This window comes from Coregonus lavaretus (assembly GCF_964263955.1).
Source record: "Coregonus lavaretus genome assembly, chromosome: 7".
NCBI classification, from domain to species: domain Eukaryota; kingdom Metazoa; phylum Chordata; class Actinopteri; order Salmoniformes; family Salmonidae; genus Coregonus; species Coregonus lavaretus.
In genome coordinates, this window is record NC_139994.1 from 31556031 (window position 1) to 31579840 (window position 23810).

General features: G+C 45.6%; 1 protein-coding gene across 1 annotated transcript in view; it reads left to right on the forward strand.

Moving 5' to 3' along the window:
* Positions 1-331: 331 nt before the first annotated feature.
* Positions 332-23810, forward strand: part of LOC311132415 (syndecan-2-A-like) — a 40269-nt gene continuing 16790 nt past the window's right edge. Inside the window, exon 1 of the mRNA XM_084165701.1 lies at positions 332-801. Within this exon, the coding sequence (XP_084021827.1) occupies positions 742-801 (60 nt within the window). The 5' untranslated portion in view covers positions 332-741. The remainder of the gene's footprint in view (positions 802-23810) is intronic.

The window sequence follows — 23810 nt, forward strand, 5'->3', positions numbered from 1 at the left end:
AGTAATACTTTGTTACAGGGAAATTATAAGGTCTGACGAGATGACTGCAGTGATTTAATGGTTATTTATGCCTCTCCATTGAAGAGAAGATGCAGATAATTATAACCCATACATTTAGATGATAAATTATATTATAGTTGACTAATGGTAACTGTACTTTTCTGGAACATTAAACAATGTTTTATAATTATGTAGGCTATTAAATTGTATTATATGTATATCATGCCAATGAACGATGCACCCATATGGTCAAAGTAACTGTCAATCATTGCACGAGCTCTCCCTCATCTGACCTGTGTTTTGTTTTCTTCCCGACTCTCTCTGCATACAGCAAAGCAGTTGAGTTTCTGTGCGGACTCTATGCATACAGCAATGCAGTTGAGTTTCTGTGAAGTGTGACATGGCCGAATCGTAGCGAGTTATAACTGAACATCTAACTTGCGTTTCTACTATAATTTAAGTGAATGCAAGTCCGGATTCAACTGTGAAACATCCAAGTCAAGTGTCCTACGCAGCAATTTGACTCAAAAAATATATATATTTATTGTAGGAAAAAGTGCGTGGAGGAATAACAAAACGCAACACGTATCCGGTGGGATTCCACTCTAGAGTGAGAGAAACGCAAGGACTTGGAGCGAGGGTGCAAGCAGAGAGGGGTTTAGTCGCAAACAGAAGAGGAAAAGGAGAGAAGGAGGAAGATTTGGTATTTTGGCCGTATCTGCACATTTTATTAAAGGAATAATGAGGAACATTTGGATAATTTTGACCCTCGGCATAACGGCCTTTTTCTCGGGGGAAAGGGTAAGTTTTAAAAGTGAAAAATGTCGATTTGCTTGTGGTGTAGCTAGGGAGGCAAACAACTTAGAATATTGGACCTCTCACTCTTGTTTGTTGCACTGTAACGTACTCGGAGCAATTGTGACTGTAGCCCATTCTTGTCCTGAATTTGACACATTGTAGCCTATCATATTATAACTTAAGAGCAATGTGAATTCAATTTCGGACAGAGGTATTTCTTGAACTGTAGTCAATATTAAATATACATATATATTTTTTCTTAGTCTTGGAACTATACATGCCGGTCAAGTTTGTCTATGTTGACAATGTTTAAACGTTCAGAGGTTGCTTTGAAAATATACATATTCTTTTTAGAATTTGTCTAGTTTAATTGAAGTATTTTAACATCTCCGAAACTATAATTTATACGTACGTGGCAGGTTGCTGGTCAAAAACAGAAGAACCCTTTCTGGTTTGAAATGACAACGCGAATCTTTTTACAAATCACGGCTTATTATAAGCTATCTGTTATCAGTTGGCCTTTGGAGGTAATAAAACCCAGCCTGGTTCCATTTACGAAGCTTTGTCGTTTAGAGGTATTGGCCTTCATAGGTTATTATTGTGAAATGCAAATTAACGCCATTGCTGCATGTAGCCTTTCCAAAATCATTTTGGCTGCGTAAACTTTCCTAGCCTATTCATAAACTATACCAGGAAAGGAACCTAGCTATATCCATCCTTATGCTACTTTATGTTCCGTTACTCAGCTCAGTTTACCGTTTTGGTTATCAAAGTAAGACACAACTCCAGGCAACCCAACAATATACTGTAATGTTTACAAGGGCTAAATAAGTGGTTTATGGCAGTGTAACAATAAGCTGTTTACCCCAGTGTATTACCCAAAAGGCTCAGACTTTTCTGTTTCTCATCTACACGGGCTGTACCCCTGTCTCACTGGGCCATGGCTCCGGCAGACCTGCTCTCACGTGGGTGGGGCCAAAGCCAGGCCACTGGTACTTTTCAGTTGGCATTTAGATAACAATAGCTAACTGTGAACTTTAACACCTTCTCACAAAGCAACTGTTTTGATTATGCAGAGGTTGTTGATTCTGCTCTTCACAAGCCCTCAAAACACAATTTCCCTAGTATAACACTGGGTGGTTCGAGCCCTGAATGTTGATTGGCTAAAAGCCGTGGTATATAAGTATATATGACAAAACATGTATGTTTACTCCATTCCTTCTAGTTCTCTGCTGCCAATGACTGGAACAAATTGCAAAAATCTCTGAAGCTGGAGACACTTATCTCCCTCACTAACTTTAAGTATCAGTTGTCAGAGCACCTTACCGATCACTGCACCTGTACACAGCCCATCTGAAATTAGCCCGCCCAACTACCTCATCCCTATATTGTTATTTATTTTGCTAATTTGTACCCCAGTATCTCTATTTGCACATTAACTATTGCACATCTATCATTCCAGTGTTAATACTAATTGTAATTATTTTGCACTATAGCCTATTTATTGCCTTACCTCCATAACTTGCTACATTTGCACACACTGTATATATATTTATTTATGTTGTATTTTTGACTTTGTTTTGTTTTACCCCATATGTAACTCTGTGTTGTTGTTTTTATCGCACTGCTTTGCTTTATCTTGGCCAGGTCGCAGTTGTAAATGAGAACTTGTTCTCAACTGGCTTACCTGGTTAAATAAAGGTTAAATAAAAACTAAAATAAAAATAAACTCTTCTAATTAAGTTGGTAACCAGTTTATAACAGCAATAAGGCCCCTCGGGGGTTTGTGGTATATGGCCAATATACCACGGCCAAGGGCTGTATCCAGGCACTCCGCGTTGTGTCGTGCGAAAAAACAGTCCTTAGATGTGGTATATTGGCCATATACCACACCCCCTCGGGCCTTATTGCTTAAGTGTAACACTGGTGTTACAGTTGAAAGTCAGCATTAGAGCCAAACATTATAGAAGTCCAAACTTACTATTATGTGATTATGTTGTTTCTATATCATCATGTTTGGTAATATAATTGGGGCACACTGATTATCCCACAAATTGGCTAGAATGCTGGAATGGACTTGGAAAAATATCAGTGAGCATTTTGTGTCTTTCATGTATTTGGTGCTATAACTGATCTCTTATTCCAAGTGTCTGTTGTTTTTTCTGTGGCTTACAGACTTGTCACTTGGCTCCGTTCCTCTCTGAATGGTTGTCCAATTAGCTGATTCAGACACCAGTGTTTTAATGAGTCATTGTTTTGCATGAGGTCACCCCCAGAGCGCACGTTTTAATAGATGAGCCTCAGAACCAGAAGCCCTTATGTTTGCTTGACTCATAAGGTCTCACTCCATTGGATACTGTTGGAGAGAAACTCAAAGCTCACAAAAACACAAAAGTGGCCATGTTACTTTGTATTTTTGTTGTTTCGAAGAACGTTGTCATCAGGCATTTGTGAAGAGAGCCTCCCAACCTGTCATTTTCTTTGACCCCTTGGTCCTTTGGGTTGTAGCCTACAAAGGTATGATCCATGGCTATGTGGACATGACAATGACCGGGCGAACTGCTCACACATAAATTGTTACAGCCCTATGTATGTTTGACTACCATAAGCCCCCTCCTTCTCCCTCCCCCTATCAATCTATCGCTTCTCTCTATCTGTGTGTACCCTGCAGCAGTGCGATGCGTGTATCCGCCTCAATTAAACTCGACGCGTGACATTGATTCTCAATGTTGGCACCCCTGTTGACATGGCAATCAAGTGGTTTGGCTGATAACCACCAGGCAAATCTATGTGTTAATTAGCTGGTTGACGTTTATTGTCATGAATCTTACCCTGGAGGCAGAACTGAACAAATTCCCCTAGATGTGCCAGCTGCAAAGTCCAAATTTGAACTATCTATTGGGAATAGGGTGCCAATTGGGACACAGTCATAGTCGAAGGTGATATATAATGCCCTGACCGGCCCCCCTCTGCAATTTTTTTTACAGTGACTTTATTTCCTGTAACTGTGCCATTAAACCCCTACAACTCATCCAGAACGCTGCAGCCCGTCTGGTGTTCAACCTTCCCAAGTTCTCTCACGTCACCCCGCTCCTCCGCACACTCCACTGGCTTCCAGTTGAAGCTCGCATCTGCGACAAGACCATGGTGCTTGCCTACGGAGCTGTGAGGGGAACGGCACCTCCTTACCTTCAGGCTCTGATCAGTTCCTACACCCAAACGAGGGCATTGCGTTCTTCCACCTCTGGCCTGCTGGTCCCCCTACCTCTGCGGAAGCACAGTTCCCGCTCAGCCCAGTCAAAACTGTTCGCTGCTCTGGCACCCCAATGGTGGAACAAGCTCCCTCACGACGCCAGGACAGCGGAGGCACTGACCACCTTCCGGAGACACTTGAAACCCTACCTCTTTAAGGAATACCTGGGATAGTATAAAAGTAATCCTTCAACCCCCCCACCCCCCCAAAAAAAATTATAAAATTTTTTTTTTAAAAATACTCTAAAAATTACAAATTATAACATTTGAAAAATAGAAAAATGTAAAGTGGTTGTCCCACTGCCTATCATAAGGTGAATGCACCAATTTGTAAGTCGCTCTGGATAAGAGCGTCTGCTAAAGGACGTAAATGTAATGTAAATGTAACCCGGATCCAAAGAAGGTTGGGCCCTAGCTATGCTTTGGGTTCCGCTAGTTGCCAGATTTGGGAGCATTACATTTTTGTCATGTATTGGTGGGAAGCATGGGTGTTCACCTCCTTTTCAAATGGATGATTTATGTGAGGGTAGCGCTGTGTCAGTGTCTGAAGCAGGACCTCAAAGGAATAACTCAAAAATGGAATTGGCCATTGAATCTTGGGACATTCAAGGAAAATGAGTGGGAAAAACCTCAAAAGTGGAATGGAATTTTAGTGTTTTCTATACACTTTGTATATAACAAAATATATGATTGTTTTCAAACTGTATATCATAAAGCATTACACATCTATAAGCACACCATAAATGCATGAATACCTACATTAAGTTGTAATAATGTAGCTATGTAGCTATAAAGCAATGTTTATTATGTGCTTATAGATGTGTATTGTATGCTTTATGATCCCGTGTCCTTGAATAACACTGGCACGTAAACAAGGGGGTCAGGGGAAATGTATCCATGGATAGAACTACACAGCACGTCAGAGCTTCATTTTTTGGCCATTTGTTTTGTGTTCACTGATTTGAAGTCATGTTGTGCGCAGAGTAGCACAGGCTGCTAGGTGACCGCTGGATCACCCCACACTCCTGCCAGCTCCACACCTGAGGCTGTCTTTGGCTTCTGTATTAAAGAAGACAATAACAACATCAATACACAAACTGCATTCGCTAGCAGGCCCAGAACCACAGATGCCAGGCCTTTTTCATTTCCTATTCCTCTAGATACAGTATACAATTTTCAACCAACTTTATTGATATTCCTGTAGATTCTTGCAACTTTTCTGAATATTTGTACACCCTGCCTCTGTGCAGTTTTAGAACCAGACTCCCAGTCTCTTTTAAGGTGACTAGAAGAGGGCTTTATCAATCCTCCTGGGACTAAACACCTCCCTCTGCAACTGGATCCTGGACTTCCTGACAGGCCGCCCCCAGGTGGTAAGGGTAGGTAACAACACATCTGCCACGCTGATCCTCAACACAGGGTCCCCTCAGGGGTGCGTGCTCAGTCCCCTCCTGTACTCCCTGTTCACCCATGACTGCATGGCCAGGCACGACTCCAACACCATCATTAAGTTTGCCTACGACACAATAGTGGTAGGCTTGATCACCGACAACGATGAGACAGCCTATAAGGGAGGAGGTCAGAGACCTGGCCGTGTGGTGCCAGGATAACAACCTCTCCCTCAACGTGATCAAGACAAAGGAGATGATTGTGGACTACAGGGAAAAAAAAGAGGACTGAGCATGCCCCCATTCTCATCGACGGGGCTGGAGTGGAACAGGTTGAGAGCTTCAAGTTCCTTGGTGTCCACATCACCAACAAACTATCATAGTCCAAACACACCAAGACAGTCGTGAAGAGGGCATGACAAAGCCTATTCCCCCTCAGGAGACTGAACAGATTTGGTATGGGTCCTCAGATCCTCAAAAAATTATACAGCTGCACCATCGAGAGCATCCTGACTGGTTGCATCACCGCCTGGTATGGCAACTGCCTGGCCTCCGACCGCAAGGCACTACAGCGGGTCGTGCGTACGGCCCAGTACATCACTGGGGCCAAGCTTCCTGCCATCCAGGACCTCTATACAAGGCGGTGTCAGAGGAAGGCCCTAAAAATTATCAAAGACTCCAGCCACCCTAGTCATAGACTGTTCTCTCTGCTACCGCACGGCGAGCGGTACCGGAGCGCCAAGTCTAGGTCCAAAATGCTTCTTAACAGCTTCTACCCCCAAGCCATAAGACTCCTGAACAGCTAATCATGGCTACCCGGACTATTTGCATAACCCCACCCCTCTCTTTTACGCTGCTGCTACTCTGTTTATTACTTATGCATAGTCACTTTAACTCTACCCACATGTACATATTACCTCAATTACCTTGACTAACCGGTGCCCCCGCACATTGACTCTGCACCGGTACCCCCTGTATATAACCTCCCTACTGTTATTTTATTTTACTGCTGCTCTTGAATTATTTGCAATTTTTAATTTTTTTACTTATCTATTTTTTATTTAACACTTTTTTTGTTGTTGACTGCATTGTTTGTTAAGGGCTTGTAAGCAAGCATTTCACTGTAATGTCTACACCTGTTGTATTCGGCGCATGTGTCAAATAAACATTTATTTGATTTGCTTTGACATCTAAATAAAGGTTAAATTAAAATAAATAAATAAACATCAAGTTTCATGCAGATCGGTCATTCGTTGACAGAAGAGTAGCGTTTTAAAAGTTTAGCCCAAAATTCTAAATGGCAGAATATCCATCATGGCTGACCTTATGGGTCCCTGAGGCATTTGTTCCTTGTGAGGAGAGGGACCTATGTACCTAATTTCATGATTTTAGGTCAAACGGGGTGAGGGGCGTGACCTTTCAAAGTTAGCATTTTCAATCTCCCTATCTGCCAAACGTTATGTAATCTCTAATGGACTATACAGGCCTTGGCTCCTTGGGCCTCTGAAGGAAGGCGTCTGTCCTCATGCGCTCTTCTTTTGTCATCAGCCATACAGCCCTGCTTTGTAGACCCCACCCCCAAGGCTAAGACGCTGCTCGACATTACCGCTGTGTCTTGAGTTACCCTGAGAACAGTTGCATTATTATTCCCTTTTAAGACAGCTGAAAAGAATGAAGGCAAAATGTTTTTTTTTGAAGAAGAGAGATGCAGCACCACGCTCTGCTTTGCTGACACTCAAGAAGCGAGTGTTTGTGTTGGCCTCGCAAACATCTGCAGGACGTATGTGCATTTGTTTGAAAGGAACAGCTTTCCCCCCACCCTCTCTTCTCTTGACTAGTTGGAAGGGATTCTTTCATGAGGCTGTGGTTGTGTGTGTGTGTGCGTGTGCGTGTTTATTAAAGACACTGTCCAGCCTTCTAGGCATGAGGAAAACACATTAGGGAGATGCAGCACATGGACAGTGGTTTAACTTTAGCCCCTGCCACCGTGCATGTAGACAGTAGGAGCCACAATTTGACAAATTAGTGTTGACAAACTAGTGACTCCTCACCTTTCTTAACATGGATGTCAAGTTTTCGTTGAAAACAGTAACTGTTTATAAAGCAGCCCATCTCTCTCTCTCGCTCTCTCTCTCGCCCCTTAATTAGCTTAGCAAATGAAAAGTTCCTTCAGAGGATTGCGGTGGAAGTTCTGTGCTTGTGACAAAGAAAAGAAAAGCAGGGAAAACCATGTGTTTAACCTGTCTGCTTTCTTCCTGTACTATTCTGCCTGCAACCTGCTTACACTTTCAAAGAAGAGGAGAGTGTGAATTTGGTCTCCCTTTTAGCGAACGGGTCTCCCTCCGTCTGGTGCTTTACTGCCTAATACTATCCCCAGTAAATCTGGGTTGCCAAGAGAAATACCCATTGCATTGTGTCAAAAAAGCAATTAGTGCTTTGAAAAATTAATGATCAAAAAATCAATTGCATGCTATTATCTCCTGTTGATGTTTTGAACGCTATTTGGACTGTCATGCAATGCATTCGATCGTTGTTTTGAGTGAGGTAAAATTGAACGTCAAAATTGTATGTGAATGTGTACAATTTAGTTTTTACTGTAACCACAAATAGAGAAAGGCCATCTCCATTGTGTTTCAGGGTCAGTAAAGAGGAGAACACAGTGAATACATCTGGGTGGACAGTCTTGAGTCTGTGCCTCCTTTCACACTCAAATCGTATTTTATGTGGCACGGAATTACTCTCAAGTCACTTCATTAAAAACAGAAACTTTGACCAACACTCTCCAACTCCTTGCTCGGACTTGGGCACACGAACGCCATTAAAAGTTACAGAAATCTTATTAGCTCAGAGTTTCATAGTTTGTGGTCAAGCTTGTTGGTCTGCTGTTGTATATCTGCTGCTTGTGAAATCAAAAGTTGCTTGGAAGCCTCTCCTTGTCCCTATTGGCTCTGTTCTCCAGTATAGACAAGGATCTGACTGGGAATCTGACTGGGAATGTGCTCCATCTGTGGGGTGTTATCCAAAAATGGGAGATATATGAAGGAGGTATGACGTCAGTTTAACTTTTTCCATCTCACTCCCAAGATTGCTCTGGAAAACGACATGCCGCATTTAACACATCTGTGCTCACTCATATTTATGAGCACGTTTTATCGGTTCTAAAAAGCACCTAATTGAAATCTGTACTGTGCTCCGCCAAGCAGAAAAATGTACTTTAATGTCGGGTGTTTCCATTATAAACCCTGACTTGATTCAATGCAACACTGAATCAGCTGCAGGGTGTAAATCATACACTCTAAGCAGGGTGTGTTACGGATCACAAATTATACATTATAATCTCGTAATTTCATGTTTTCATTAGAAATCTCCCAGATTCCAGAGGGTTTGACGAATTTCCGTAAAGAAATGGATGGAAATTTGTTACAGGCTTTCAAAATAGCACCTCTCATCCAAATGCTGTGGTCGTGTGTAAACGTTTCTACTCATTGGCGCTGAATTAAAGTCCCTGATGGAGCACTCATGAATATTCAGCAAAGAGTAGTGGTTCTCATAGGAACAGTTTGACAAAAACAGGAAGTACTTTAGTTCTCTGTCTAGGTACACCGTACCGCAGGGAAATGTTTTTCAAACGAATAATTTCCCTCCAAGGTGGCGCTCAGTTGGTAGAGCATGGCGCTTGCAACGCCAGGGTTGTGGGTTCGATTCCCACGGGGGACCAGTATGAAAATGTATGCACTCACTAACTGTAAGTCGCTCTTGATAAGAGCGTCTGCTAAATGACTAAAATGTAAATGTAATAGTGAAAATACAGCTTCCCCTGTGTTGGGCCTACATAGCCCCAAAAATAGATTTAAATGTTTGTATTTGTTTGGGGAACATATTTAATCAACAACCAAAACCATATAAAAAAAATACTTCTCCTTTAAAAGTAATGAAGTTCCCCTTTACAAGAAGTTGACAGCCAGTTTCACATGCTGTGAAGAACCATTGAAAAGCCTCTCAGAAAGATGCAGACATACATTTGCCACACACATTTCTGAATAGCTCACACTAATGCCATAGATAGTAAAATGACCTCTATTTGGCAGTCAGTGGTGTTACAGAGTGCAAGCCGAAATGTGTCAAAACCTCAGTATCCAAAAACAAATGTAAAAACCGACACTAGAGATAACAGACGCCAAAGCTTGACTTCAGTTCAGTTTTTCATTGCAGAGTGCATTAAAGGAATAGTTCACCCAAACTAGTATGGTCTAGAAGCAGTATAATAATAATAATATAATAATATGCCATTTAGCAGATGCTTTTATCCAAAGCGACTTACAGTCGTGCGTGCATACATTTTTGTGTATGGGTGGTCCCGGGGATCGAACCCACTACCTTGGCGTTACAAGCGCCGTGCTCTACCAGCTGAGCTACAGAGGATGTCATATTTGAAAAAATATCTATAAATGGCAAACCTGTTTCATTTTGTTTGGTCTTCTGCACCACCTCAATCATTCTAAGCCAGCAATGGGCTTTATCATACCTGTTAGTTAAATAGTTTTGGCCATGTGAAAGCGCTCTTAATTTGGCCTCATGGAGACGTTTGGCGGCCATATTGGAAAGCTGGTGCACAGAGTGTAATATGTTATATATACAATGGCAATACAGCTAGAGATCTTAAAGGATACACATGTAGACCCCATGGGGCTCGGGTGAAAAAGTACTATATCAGGTTCTATTGAGCTCAGAAAATTATACAAGTGTGCCAATGCTTCTATACCAAATTGTAGAAGCATGAAAATTGGCACACTTTTTTGGAGCATACAGTGCCTTCAGAAAGTATTCACACCCCTTTACTTTTTCAACACTTTGTTGTGTTACAGCCTACATTTAAAATTGATTAAATGTAGTTATTGTTTTTGTCACTGGCCTACACACAATACCCCATAATGTCAAAGTGGATTTCTTTTTCTTTTTTCTTTTATTTATTTCTTTTTACAAATTATTTAAAAATGAAAAGCTGAAATGTCTTGAGTCAATAAGTATTCAACCCCTTTCTTATGGCAAGCTAAATAAGTTCAGAAGTAAAAATCGGCTCAGCGAGTTACATAATAAGTTGCATGGACTCACTCTGTGTGCAGTAATAGTGTTTAACATGATTTTTGAATGACTACCTCATCTCTGTACAAGGTCCCTCAGTCAAGCAGTGGATTTCAAACTCAGATTCAACCACAAAGACCAGGGAGGTTTTCCAATGCCTCGCAAAGAAGGGCACCTAATGGTAGATGGGTAAAAATAAAAAGCAGACATTGAGCATGGTGAAGTTATTAATTACACTTTGGCTGGTGTATCAATACACCCAGTCACTACAAAGATAGAGGCGTCCTACCTAACTCAGTTGCCAGAGAGGAAGGAAAACGCTCAGGGATTTCACCATGAGGCCAATGGTGACTTTAAAACATTTACAGAGGCTGTTGTAGGAGAAAACTGAGGATACAAACCTAATTGACAGAGTGAAAAGAAGGAAGCCTGTACAGAATAAAAAATATTCCAAAACATGCATCCTGTTTGCAACAAGGCACTAAAGTAATACTGCAAAAAATGTGGCAAAGCAATTCACTTTTTGTCCTGGATACAAAGTGTTATGTTTGGGGCAAATCCCATGCAACACATTATTGAGAATCACTCTGCATACTTTAAAGTATAGTGGTGGCTGCATCATGTTATGGGTATGCTTGTTATCGTTAAGGACTGGGGAGTTTTTCAGGATAAAAAGAAACAGAATGGAGCTAAGCATAGGCAACGCATAACCTGGTTCAGTCTGCTTTCCACCAGATACTGGGAGATGAATTCGCCTTTCAGCAGGACAATAACCTAAAATACAAGACCAAATCTACACTGGAGTTGCTTACCAAGAAGACAGTGAATGTTCCTGAGTGGGAGAGTTACAGTTTTGACTTAAATCTGCTTGAACATCTATGGCAAGACTTGAAAATGTTTGTCTAGCATTGATCAACAACCAATTTGACAGAGCTTGAAGAATTTTGAAAAGAATAATGGGCAAATATTGTACAATCCAGGTGTGCAAAGCTCTTAGAGACTTACCCAGAAAGACTCAAAGCTGTAATCGCTGCCAAAGGGGATTCTTATGTAAATGATATTTCTGTATTTCATTTTCAATACATTTGCAAAAATGTCTAAAAACATATTTCACTTTGTCATTATGGGGTATTGTGTGTAGCACAACAAAATGTGGAATAAGTCATGGGGTATAGATACTTTCTGAAGGCACTGTATATATTGGACTAAAAGGCCTAAACTCTGGCCACGTCCTCAAACAAAGCCAGACAATTCGTCATCCAGAAAAGGGCGAACCAACAGTAGCAATGGAATGGGACAAACATGGTACAGGTCAAATGTAAGACCTGGCTAGACAAGACGGAAAGTATTTCGGTGAATCTTTAATCACTGCGGGTCAAAATGCACCTCAACCCCTGTGCAGTCTTTGACATGCTCAGACGCATTAATGCACTGGCTCTGCTAGCACAAGTTAATCTTTACTAATGCACTCTGTAACACCGATCTGTGTACTAAACACCAACTATAAACCCGGCGCAGCCATGTCCAGTGTCCTGTAACTCTTCCATTACCGAGAGAGAGAACGAGGGCACTCTTATTAAACGGGGGAGGAGGCGTTAGAGAACCGTGTCAGATGGAATCCATTTTGATTTTAAATGCAAATGCCACTGAGCACTCGCTGTCCCTTTGACGCGACCGCAAAGTCCTAATGGGTAGAACATTTCAAGGAAAGCCTCCAAACAAACAAGAGTCAGCAGCGGGCTGTCGAGTGGATGGCGTTACACAAATTCTGGCCCCCCGTGACCTCATTGGAAATCCACTTTCCCAATCTGTCACTTTTGGTAGTGTGTATATCATATCTCTGATAAAAAAACAGCTGCCCGTTTTCTCCCATCCCTGATTTCGGAGAGACTGGGCCAAGGTAATTGCTTTTCTAATCTTGGCATTGTCATGCTATGCTTAAACCGGTTAGCCTGGAGGAGTGAGGCTTGATGACTTTGATGATAATCATTTGCTTAATCAAGTGATTCAGTGGCTGGCTGGAATGACGGCCAACTTCCCTGACTCCAGACCCAGGATATCCTTCAGAGACAGTGGAACCTCATGGCTGTCTCCCAGAACTCATCCTCAGCGCCAAGGCTTAGTAAAATACCAGACCTGACATACCCTACCAGCCAGTGCCTGGGCCTAGATATTAGGTACAGACTTACAGTCCTCAGAACCTCCTCAGATTGTTCTGGAGTTCTTGGCATCTTTTGAAGCATTCTGTTACCCTTTTGTCTTTTTGTGTGGCTTCCCATCACTACGTGTGACTTATTGACCACATAAGGCATCTTGACAGGTTTTGTTGGGGTCTAGGCTACAAATACTTTAAAGACATCTGTACTTGTGTGGGGTATAGTAGTGGCTCCCCTTTAGTGTGGTGTGTACCACCACAATTTCTGCTCTCCAGCTTTACAGCGCTCTACATCTCTTCTGTTCCTGCTTAGAGGTCTGGCCTTCAAAGTGTTTCGCATACCAACTACTGAGACCTATTCAAAGGCTCTAAAGTTGTGTTTGAAGTTTCTGGTAACCAATTAAACACTGTCTAGGTGCTCGGTGTATCTCTGGGACCAATCAGAATGCTTCTTCTACTGTATCCTCAGCATCTTCTGCCCATCCATATGGAGGCAGTAAGACAGAGGGTGGAGCACAAGGGCCTTGTGTTGTTTCAGGAACTCAGGGAAAGCGAGACTGCAGACTTCATAACCACACATTCTTCAGGAATTACAGCAGAGGGATATAATTGGGCTGTGTAGCGAGAGTGAGGTTTGGCAGATACATTAAAGCTGTTTTTAGCTGCACAGTTTTGTCAGCAATCATAATCGCTGGTTCCTGATGGAGGACAAAATGGTCCATTTTGGAAGTTCTGGCCGTGTGTGTGCATGCGTGGGTGTGTCTCTTGATCAAAAGTGTGTTTTATGTCTTGATAAAGTGGGCTTCTCCAAGGGTCCTGAGGGGGAAAATGCTCCTTCTGCCACATAATCATTAAAGATTGAGAAAGAAGCTAAGCCGTGGTACTGGTACAGGACCTATTTCTGTTGCCACAACTCAATTATTTACACAGAATGGAATTTGAATGAGACCTTTTGCCTCATCTTTCTCAAATATGAGCTCAGGGCTAAAGCGCTGCTTTGAACAGTTACATAAAAGCTCCATAGAATCCAAGCAAACCCACTTTTTGTAAAAGCCCTGATATATGTATTCAGAGGATAGCTTATATGCCTATGGGCTTTGTCATTTGATAACTTTATTGCATGAAATACAATAAACTGAGACCGGAAAAGGCTGGTCTATTATGGCTGGTTTACAAAAGTTGTCTACATAATGTGCTGTAGATGATGTTGTCCAGAACCTTGTGAGTTGTTTACCTCTACTTTGTGAACTAACTGTGGATACATTGTTTTTCAGTTGACTCCCAGCAGCTGGTGTGCATATGTAAAACATGGGGAGGAAATTAGTTCCCTTTTGTTGTGGAGCGATTTGTTTCAACAAACATGGAAACCGAATCGGATGGAGCGGTAGTGTTCTGTCAAGCGTCACACACACACTCAAATGGCTTCCTCTCTGTAGAGTGGTGTTTGATCTCTTCCTGTGAATCGCTCCCTGAACGCTGGCTAAATTAGCTAATCTTCAGCATGTGCCACTATACCCCGGATGACTTCCTAAATTGATAATCCACCCAGTAATTGTGTGACTGTGTGAAAGGGTAGTACGTGTGTCCCCCGCACCGTAGTGTTACCAAAACATATTTAAAGCTGTGGTATCATTCAGAGCAGCTTTGCTCTATGAGCAACTGACCATCTGAGGTTTAGGTCAATGTTTTAATGTCTCTATGATGCACTATTGAGTAGTCTGTGACTGTGCAAACCTATTAGGCAACTATCCCAGCTCCCAGGACCTTGATGTGATCATGTCTCATTAATTGGCTATTAGATTAATATTGGCTTCCCACTCTTCATAAATTGCCACTTGACTTGAGCATGCCTTTAAGGTTGTTATTGTTTCCATCTTACCTCATAGTGCAGTCAACATTTGTAGCTTGCGGTGAGGTCTAGTGCCTCAGTGTGAAACTTTAGACCTGTCTCTGGATCAGTGTTTGAACGTAGCAACGGGGCATGGCTACCCGACCAGATAACTACTATCCCCTCTGGTCCTGGATCACAGTTCTTGCAGGTTGTGCTGAGACCCGGTCGATGCTCCAGTTATTTTTTGTGCCAGCGTCGGTTTGTGTGCTCTGCTGGATTAGCCCTGGATAATGGGATCAGAGATCACCACCTGACGCCCTCGCTCCGAGTCCTCCATCCCTCCTTCCCTCCCTTACACCATGAATGTTTCCTCCTGCTTCTCTCCTCCTCCCTCTGCCGGTACTGATTATGTGTCGCTCCCTTCATCAACCTCTCGCCATTTATTTTCCCCTTCCTCTTCATAGTCAACATCATAGTCAGCATCATCATGCCCTCAGGTACACAAACAGATTAACAGATCCCCACTGTTCTCAGAGGAACTAGCATCATCACCCCTATGGCAACTCTCTCTCCACTAACTCTCTCCCTCGTTGTTCTTTCTTTCATCCTCTTCTTGGCCAATCTCTCTTTTCTTCTCCCTATCCCTTGCTGCCCACCCTCTTCGTACTGTCGACCCCCTCCCCACCAGAGTGCAGAGCCCTCCTGACTCTCCTGAACCCAAATCCTCTTAACGGAAGGGTTGGATGGGAATTAAATTGCTGCACTGTGAGGGTTGAAGCAGATCAGCCACTGAAGCGGTGAAATCGTCCCTTCCACCCATCCACCCTCCCTCATACATATGGCTTTTATTTCTCCAGATAAGGGCACATTTGCAGCAGTGGGGCAGTGAGAGATGGACTGAGCTTTGGAGGAATTTGGCAGGTCATACTTTTTTATGCACAAATTGATAAGTGGGTGGGGAAAAGGCCATATGTATAAACGAGCTTGAGTGTGGGTGAAAGAGCATTAACTTTTCCACATCCCACCGGTCCATTCTTAAGTTTTCTTACGGTAAATGAAAGGAATAAGATTGGAAATGACAGTAAACTCTAAATACTAATACTACATTTGGAAAATAATCTTGTTACGTCAACACAAAACTTGCCTGTCCATGCCTATAAAATTGGATGTTATCAATTAAAAATTCAACAAATCCTCAAAAGTCAAATGCAATCTCCATTGCGCCTTGGCTACCAAGAGACAAGGAAATCCCCCCCAAAGAGCCACTCTTCTGCTTTATGTTGTGAGGAAGACAATATGACATTGTGGTCAGGTCACCTTTGACCCATCGCTCCTAGAAGCTCTTTCATGTCACGGCCCTTCCTGGCTGCATGGGGTTAATGCGCTGGCTCTGAAGAACTCATGAGTTTCCTGTTAAGAAAAGGGTTAAAAGCCTGGATGGAAGCCGGACAAAGGCGCACACAGCAACTTTTTTTACCACTCTGACCGAGGCTTAGAATCTGGATTAAATTAAATTTTGAACCAGCAGCTAATTTATCCATCACGCCCCCCTCCCTGGATGCCATAGCTCTTTTAGAGGCCCAGGGAACCAAACACAAAGACTTTGAGCGATGGTGATTGAAGCCATGCCTTTATCCTGACACACTGAAGGGGATCGCAGACTGTTTGAAGTGTGAATGAGAAGTGCCTTGTGACACGATGGCAACAGTGGCATGGATCAGAGGTAATGCTAGCTAGCATAGTGGTTTAGTATGGCTGGCTTAGGCTGAAGCACATGAGTCGAGGTGACTGGTGACTTCTTTGCTCGCCTTTGTGCCTAAAATGATTTTGGGGATATAGCCCAACAATACAAATAGGTCAGTCTTGAGAAGGTATTAGATGAATCTACAGTTTAAATGTTTTGTATACCTTTTGGACCAGGAGAGGCAATGACCATAAATGTAATAATCTGTATTGTGCTACTGTGTGGGCAAAGTAGAAACCATAAAAATACATATTGTACAATGGCTCAAGCAGTAGCCCATGCTTTGTTTACAAAGTGCAGTCAGCAGTGCAGAACATTGGTCCGTGTCATAACATATGGTCTTCTGAGTGCTTATGTATGCTGTAAGATAGAGATGACCTCTCCTCTTCTCTCCTTTATTCATCCAGGGAGTAGCTAGCCTGCAGCACCTGTGTTTGTGGCGGAATGGTGGATATGGCAGACAAGCTGTGGCCTGAAAGGGTGCATTCATCTCCTGCTGTTGAGCCCTGCACTCCAACTAATATGGGAGTTAGAGGGTGGTCAGGGGGGCTGGGAGCTAGGGCATGCGAGGGAGCATGTGTGTCTGTGTCTGTGTACATGTGAGAACACATGCCGCTTCATGTGTTTGTGCCTCTCTGCATGCTTGGAGGTTTGTGTACCTAAGCAGTGTACTGTAAAGGTCTGCCGGGAAGCCTCCCCCGTGGGCCAGGTGTTTGCTTCTGTTTTACGTAACTTGTTTTCATGTGAACACTTTGAATCGAGTTCTTGGAATATAAAGCTGAATACTGTTAAGAGGATTTGGTTCAGTCATTGTTCATGTCACAGTCAAATTATACATTCCTCTTCTTATTCAAACAATGCAGTAATCAGAAATGAATCTTTGGTGAAAAGTATCCATCCTCATCCATTCCCTCCCTCTGGCTCGTATTAAGATATAAGTAAAACGTGAAGGCCTGTTTTCTCTCTCCAAGAAGAGGACTTGGCATGTCCTCTCAGCATTCCTCCTCCGATAGCTTTTCATCAGGCAGGAATGCCTTTCAGTTGCTGACAGCTCCCGGCAGAATGGTACGGCGCTCCGGATCTGGACCACACGCGGGCCAGCTGAGCCAGTCCCATGTTCAGGAAGAGTCCAATCGCACTCGAGTGTTGCATATCAAGCCGAAGAGATGAGCACTTTGAACAGAACCCAAGGCCTGCTTCCTGCAATATCCATCCTGCATACTCTGCCTAATGTGTACAGGCCCCATCGAGAATAGCCAAGCATACCTGCCAGCCTGGGAGCAAAATTATTAATTTCCTTATTTTTCCCGAAAAAGCAGGCCTCTCTTACACCTGTAGGCTAAAAGCTAAGTAAGAGATTATTAATGTGCTACAGGTGAAGTCAGAAAGGTGGAATCTACGTCTTTGAGGCCAGAAGGCAAATTAAACATTTCCCCCCACACGGCCACCAGGGATTTTACTACAGGAATGGAAATCCGATCTGTTTTATATTAAGATCAACGAGTAATGGGAGGGTTACTCAGACTTGGGGAATGAGCTCTTGGGAAAGTGCAATTTTTTTTCAGTGTGATCGTCTGGAGCCGACCGTGGGCAGGCCTGCTCATTTTCCCCATGATTGAGATTGAAAGTGCCTCATCTTGCTTTAATGTGCCTCTAGCAGAGGTTACTGTGTGAGCCAGGTTTGGTCCGGCTATTAATTAAAGGTGAAACTGATGACGCCGGTGGAAATGTGTGTGTGTGTGTTGGCTGCAGTAATTGCTCTTACCTGAGGCTTTCAAATCTCCCCTCATATTCTTTCTCTTTTGTACTCTCTCTCTCTCTCTCTCTCTCTCTCTCACTCTCTCTCCCTCCCCTCATCAATCTCTCTTTAGGTGATATGAGCCAATGATTTGTTAACCGCTCTTCCACTATCGTCCTCATACACATTTTACTGGAGACGTTTGTCGCTGAAAATGTTATTTTCCGGCGTACTGGAATGCGAAAGGAAGGACTGTTCAAACCTTTACTGAAAAGTTCCTTTGTGAAAAAGAGTCTGTTGCTGAGTTAGTCAGGGATGTGTGAAATGAAAGCTAAGCGGGTACAAAGGCAGGACAAAGGAACAGCGCGTCTCAAACATCATTCAGACAAGTCAGAACCGGCCAAATGGTGAATTTGCGAACACTGCATGGTACTTTTCCACTTTAGACGATATCAATTAGGGGGTCAGTGGTTTGCTGAGGATTGAAACTTTTCTATGCCCCTTCCCCTCTCTCCCCACCATTGTTAAACAAGCAACATCCTCCCCTCACAGAGCTGCCCCCTGAAGAGACCTACCATTCATGTTTACACGGGCACCATTTTGACTGGCCCAGTGTTATTTGTGTGGATAGTGGACTTGATATATGGTAGTCAAATAAGAACGTTGCTCCTGGATGTGGGAATTCTAGATTACTGATACTTTTTTTGTAATAGCTAGAGGTCTTAGGGCTATAGAATACAATACTTGTTTTATATAGGCCTATGCACTTAAAACCACCCTGTGCTTGTTTCTGTTCAGCCATGCCTGTTACAGCCTCCTATTTCCACTGTGACTTAAGGGAAGAAACCTGTTGTGCTGCAGCAAATCTTTCAGTTTCCCTCCTCACAAAAAATGACTCGCAGGTGAAGCCCATTTCCCAGCATATTGGGTTTCCGAGCTGACAAAGAATCTAGGGTTTCCCGTGCATATCAAAAGCTGTTTAACGGGGCCGAGGAATTTCCCAATTACCACCTGGGGGCAGGCAGTATTCCGAACGGTAGACTTGGGAATCCATAGAGGGCTGTGTGCAGAAAGATCTCTGTCACGGTCTACGGGCTTAGATGCCACAGAGCTGAGGTATTCACAAAAAACGTTACACGTTGAAACCACGAGACACATTGTTTCTTATTATTTTATGGGTGCTGTGGGGGGTTTCACTCAAGGTTTATATTAACTACATTAGGCTCATCAGGTGCCTCTGAAAATGACTCAAGTAGACAGGCTTTAATTGGTGTGCTGGTAAAATATTTTGTGGTCTGCGATAAAGTAAATGAGCCATAATGTGTTGCACCGTGTGTGAGCGCTTTCATTCACACCGAGACCACAGCGAAATTGGCGCACGTTGGTTATCTTATTTTTGATCTTGCTGAACTGTGTAAATAGGATTGTACAGGTAGGGGTGAAAGCGAGGTGTACTCTATTGTCCCATGGCCAGGCTATCAGTGCGCATCTGTTTTCATTGGAAACCATGAAATTGACTTTCTTCCTCTCAGGAAGCAATATTGCGATGGGGGAAGTCATAACTGGAGTGTGTTGTGTCTTATTGGGCGTCTGTAGGAAAAACATAGGATTTTTTGGCACCAGCTCAAAATAAAAGTATTTTGTTAAAAGAAAAGTATTTTGTTAGAAAAAAAGTATTTTGTCAGTCTCTGTACTATCGGTTTCTTTATGATTCTTGCCTCATGTTATATTTATGCAGTCTGAGGTAGATTAATGGTCAGTGTATGTGAGGAGGTAATTAGTCAAACTCTCTGTTCTCCTTTGTGAGATGGGCATTTTTTCAAAAATTCCTGAGGCTGGTCTTATTTTAGTCAAACTGTAACAAATGTTGCTTATGCACCTCGTGTTTGTTCACATATGGATGTAGTTTGAGGTAGTTTGAGGTGCTTGACTGGACTTTGACACATTGTTTGTTTGGATGACTAAAGCTTACGCTGAAAGTTTTTGTCAGAACTTGAAGGCCTTTTTGAGGGAATAGAATGTCCTAGCTTTGTGGTGAACTGAAATGGGTCAAATGGTTCTCAAAGTACTGAGCATATTCACCCAGCAGTATGGGGTGAGCTGATCCAGTTCCATAGAGCAGCAAGGCCTGCTGGTTTTAATTCTAGCGCAGTCTCAGACCGTTTACTCAATCTTTATTGTCACGATCGTCTAATGAGGGAGACCAAAGCGCAGCGCGTTGAGCGAACATGACTTTATTAAATTAAAGTACTCACTACAAAAAACAACAAACAATGACGAATCGTGAAGTCCTCAGTTACAATGACTGACAAGGAACAAAAACCCACAAACACAAGGTGAAAACACACAGTTTAAATATGGCTCCCAATCAGAGATAACGAGCCGACAGCTGACACTCGTTACCTCCGATTGGGAGTCAATTGACCAAACAAGGAACACACAACCAAATAGACAACCCAACCAAACAGAACACAACGAAACGAACACACCCTGGCTCAACATACAAAGTCCCGGAGCCAGAGCGTGACAGTACCCCCCCCTAAAGGCGCGGACTGCGACCGCGCCTCAAAAACCCCAAACAGGGGAGGGCTGGGTGGGCATTACTCCTCGGAGGCGGCTCCGGCTCCGGGCTTGACCACCACCCTTCTTCAATCCCCCCGTAGCGCCCCCGGTCCGATCTGACCCAGCTGGTAGGATCTGGACTGACGACGCGCACCCCTGGCTTGGCGCGTGAGGCAGGAACGGACCGGACCTGGCTGACGATACGCACCCTAGGCTTGATGCGTGGAGCCGGAACGGGCCTCACCAGGCTGACGACTCGCATCCCTGGCTTGGTGCGAGTAGCAGGAGTGGGTTGGATCAGGCTGACGGCTCGCACCCTTGGCTTGGTGCGAGTAGCAGGGACGAGCTGAACCAGGCTGACGACTCGCACCCTTGGCTTGGTGCGAGTAGCAGGAACGGGCTGGACCAGGCCGACGACTCGTACCCCTGGCTTGGTGCGAGTAGCAGGAACGGGCTGGACCAGGCTGACGACTCGCACCCTTGGCTTGGTGCGAGTAGCAGGAACGGGCTGGACCAGGCCGACGACTCGTACCCCTGGCTTGGTGCGAGTAGCAGGAACGGGCTGGACCAGGCTGACGACTCGCACCCTTGGCTTGGTGCGAGTAGCAGGAACGGGCTGGACCAGGCTGACGACTCGCACCCTTGGCTTGGTGCGAGTAGCAGGAACAGGCCGGGCTGGGCTGGCGACGCACACCGTAGGTTTTGTGCGTGGAGCAGGAACAGGCCGGGCTGGGCTGGCGACGCACACCGTAGGTTTTGTGCGTGGAGCAGGAACAGGCCGGGCTGGGCTGGCGACGCACACCGTAGGCTTTGTGCGTTGAGCAGGAACAGTCCGGGCTGGGCTGGCGACGCACACCGTAGGTTTTGTGCGTGGAGCAGGAACAGGCCGGGCTGGGCTGGCGACGCACACCGTAGGCTTTGTGCGTTGAGCAGGAACAGGCCGGGCTGGGCTGGCGACGCACACCGTAGGTTTTGTGCGTGGAGCAGGAACAGGCCGGGCTGGGCTGGCGACGCACACCGTAGGTTTTGTGCGTGGAGCAGGAACAGGCCGGGCTGGGCTGGCGACGCACACCGTAGGCTTAGTGCGAGGAGCAGGAACCGGCCGGGCAGGGCTGGCGACGCACACCGTAGGCTTAGTGCGAGGAACAGGAACCGGCCGGGCAGGGCTGGCGACGCACACCGTAGGTTTGGTGCGAGAAGTAGGAACAGGCCGGGCTGGGCTGGCGACGCACACCGTAGACCTGGTACGTGGAGCAGGAACAGGCCGGTCCGTACTGGGAACACACACCACTGGCCTTAACCGGGGATCAGGAACGGGCCGGACCGGACTGGTAACACACCTCAGTCTCTCACGCCGTGCCTCAACTACTTCCCTCCCTCTACTCGCCAATGGCTCCCGTAATCCGGTAGCCTTCTCTCCACGTCTCCCTGTGGCAGCCTCCTGCTGCCCAGCCGCCCAAGCCATGTGCCCCCCCCAAAAAACTTTTTGGGGTTGCCTCTCGTCCTTCCGACGATGGCCCTGCTGACGCCGTTGCTCCTCTCTCAGTCGCCTCTCCACTGTTTTACTCCATGGCCGGCGATCCATCCCATCCACGATCTCCTCCCAAGTCCAAGACCCTTTACCATCCAAAATCTCCTCCCATGTCCAGACCCTTGGCTCCTGGACACGCTGCTTGGTCCTGGTACGGTGGGTTTTTCTGTCACGATCGTCGTAAAGGAGAGTAGACCAAGGCGCAGCGTGTGAAACGAACATGACTTTATTATATTAAAGTATCTAAATTACAAACAAAACACGACTCGTGAAGTCCACGGTTACACTGACCGCATAAGGAACAAAAACCCACCAACCCAAAGTGAAACACAGACAGTTAAATATGGCTCCCAATCAGAGACAACCAGCAAACAGCTGACACTCGTTGCCTCTGATTGGGAGTCACTCAGACAAACATAGACATAGACAACCTAGAACAACCCACATAGAAAATGAACACATAGAATGCACACACCCTGGCTCAACATATAGAGTCCCAGAGCCAGGGTGTGACAGTACCCCCCCCTAAAGGCGCGGACTGCGACCGCGCCTCAACAAAACCCCAAACAGGGGAGGGCTGGGTGGGCATTCCTCCTCGGAGGCGGCTCTGGCTCCGGGCTTGACCACCACCCTTCTTCAATCCCCCCGTAGCGCCCCCGGTCCGATCTGACCCAGCTGGTAGGATCTGGACTGACGACGCGCACCCCTGGCTTGGCGCGTGAGGCAGGAACGGACCGGACCTGGCTGACGATACGCACCCTAGGCTTGATGCGTGGAGCCGGAACGGGCCTCACCAGGCTGACGACTCGCATCCCTGGCTTGGTGCGAGTAGCAGGAGTGGGTTGGATCAGGCTGACGGCTCGCACCCTTGGCTTGGTGCGAGTAGCAGGGACGAGCTGAACCAGGCTGACGACTCGCACCCTTGGCTTGGTGCGAGTAGCAGGAACGGGCTGGACCAGGCCGACGACTCGTACCCCTGGCTTGGTGCGAGTAGCAGGAACGGGCTGGACCAGGCTGACGACTCGCACCCTTGGCTTGGTGCGAGTAGCAGGAACGGGCTGGACCAGGCCGACGACTCGTACCCCTGGCTTGGTGCGAGTAGCAGGAACGGGCTGGACCAGGCTGACGACTCGCACCCTTGGCTTGGTGCGAGTAGCAGGAACGGGCTGGACCAGGCTGACGACTCGCACCCTTGGCTTGGTGCGAGTAGCAGGAACAGGCCGGGCTGGGCTGGCGACGCACACCGTAGGTTTTGTGCGTGGAGCAGGAACAGGCCGGGCTGGGCTGGCGACGCACACCGTAGGTTTTGTGCGTGGAGCAGGAACAGGCCGGGCTGGGCTGGCGACGCACACCGTAGGCTTTGTGCGTTGAGCAGGAACAGGCCGGGCTGGGCTGGCGACGCACACCGTAGGTTTTGTGCGTGGAGCAGGAACAGGCCGGGCTGGCGACGCACACCGTAGGCTTTGTGCGTTGAGCAGGAACAGGCCGGGCTGGGCTGGCGACGCACACCGTAGGTTTTGTGCGTGGAGCAGGAACAGGCCGGGCTGGGCTGGCGACGCACACCGTAGGTTTTGTGCGTGGAGCAGGAACAGGCCGGGCTAGGCTGGCGACGCACACCGTAGGCTTAGTGCGAGGAGCAGGAACCGGCCGGGCAGGGCTGGCGACGCACACCGTAGGCTTAGTGCGAGGAACAGGAACCGGCCGGGCAGGGCTGGCGACGCACACCGTA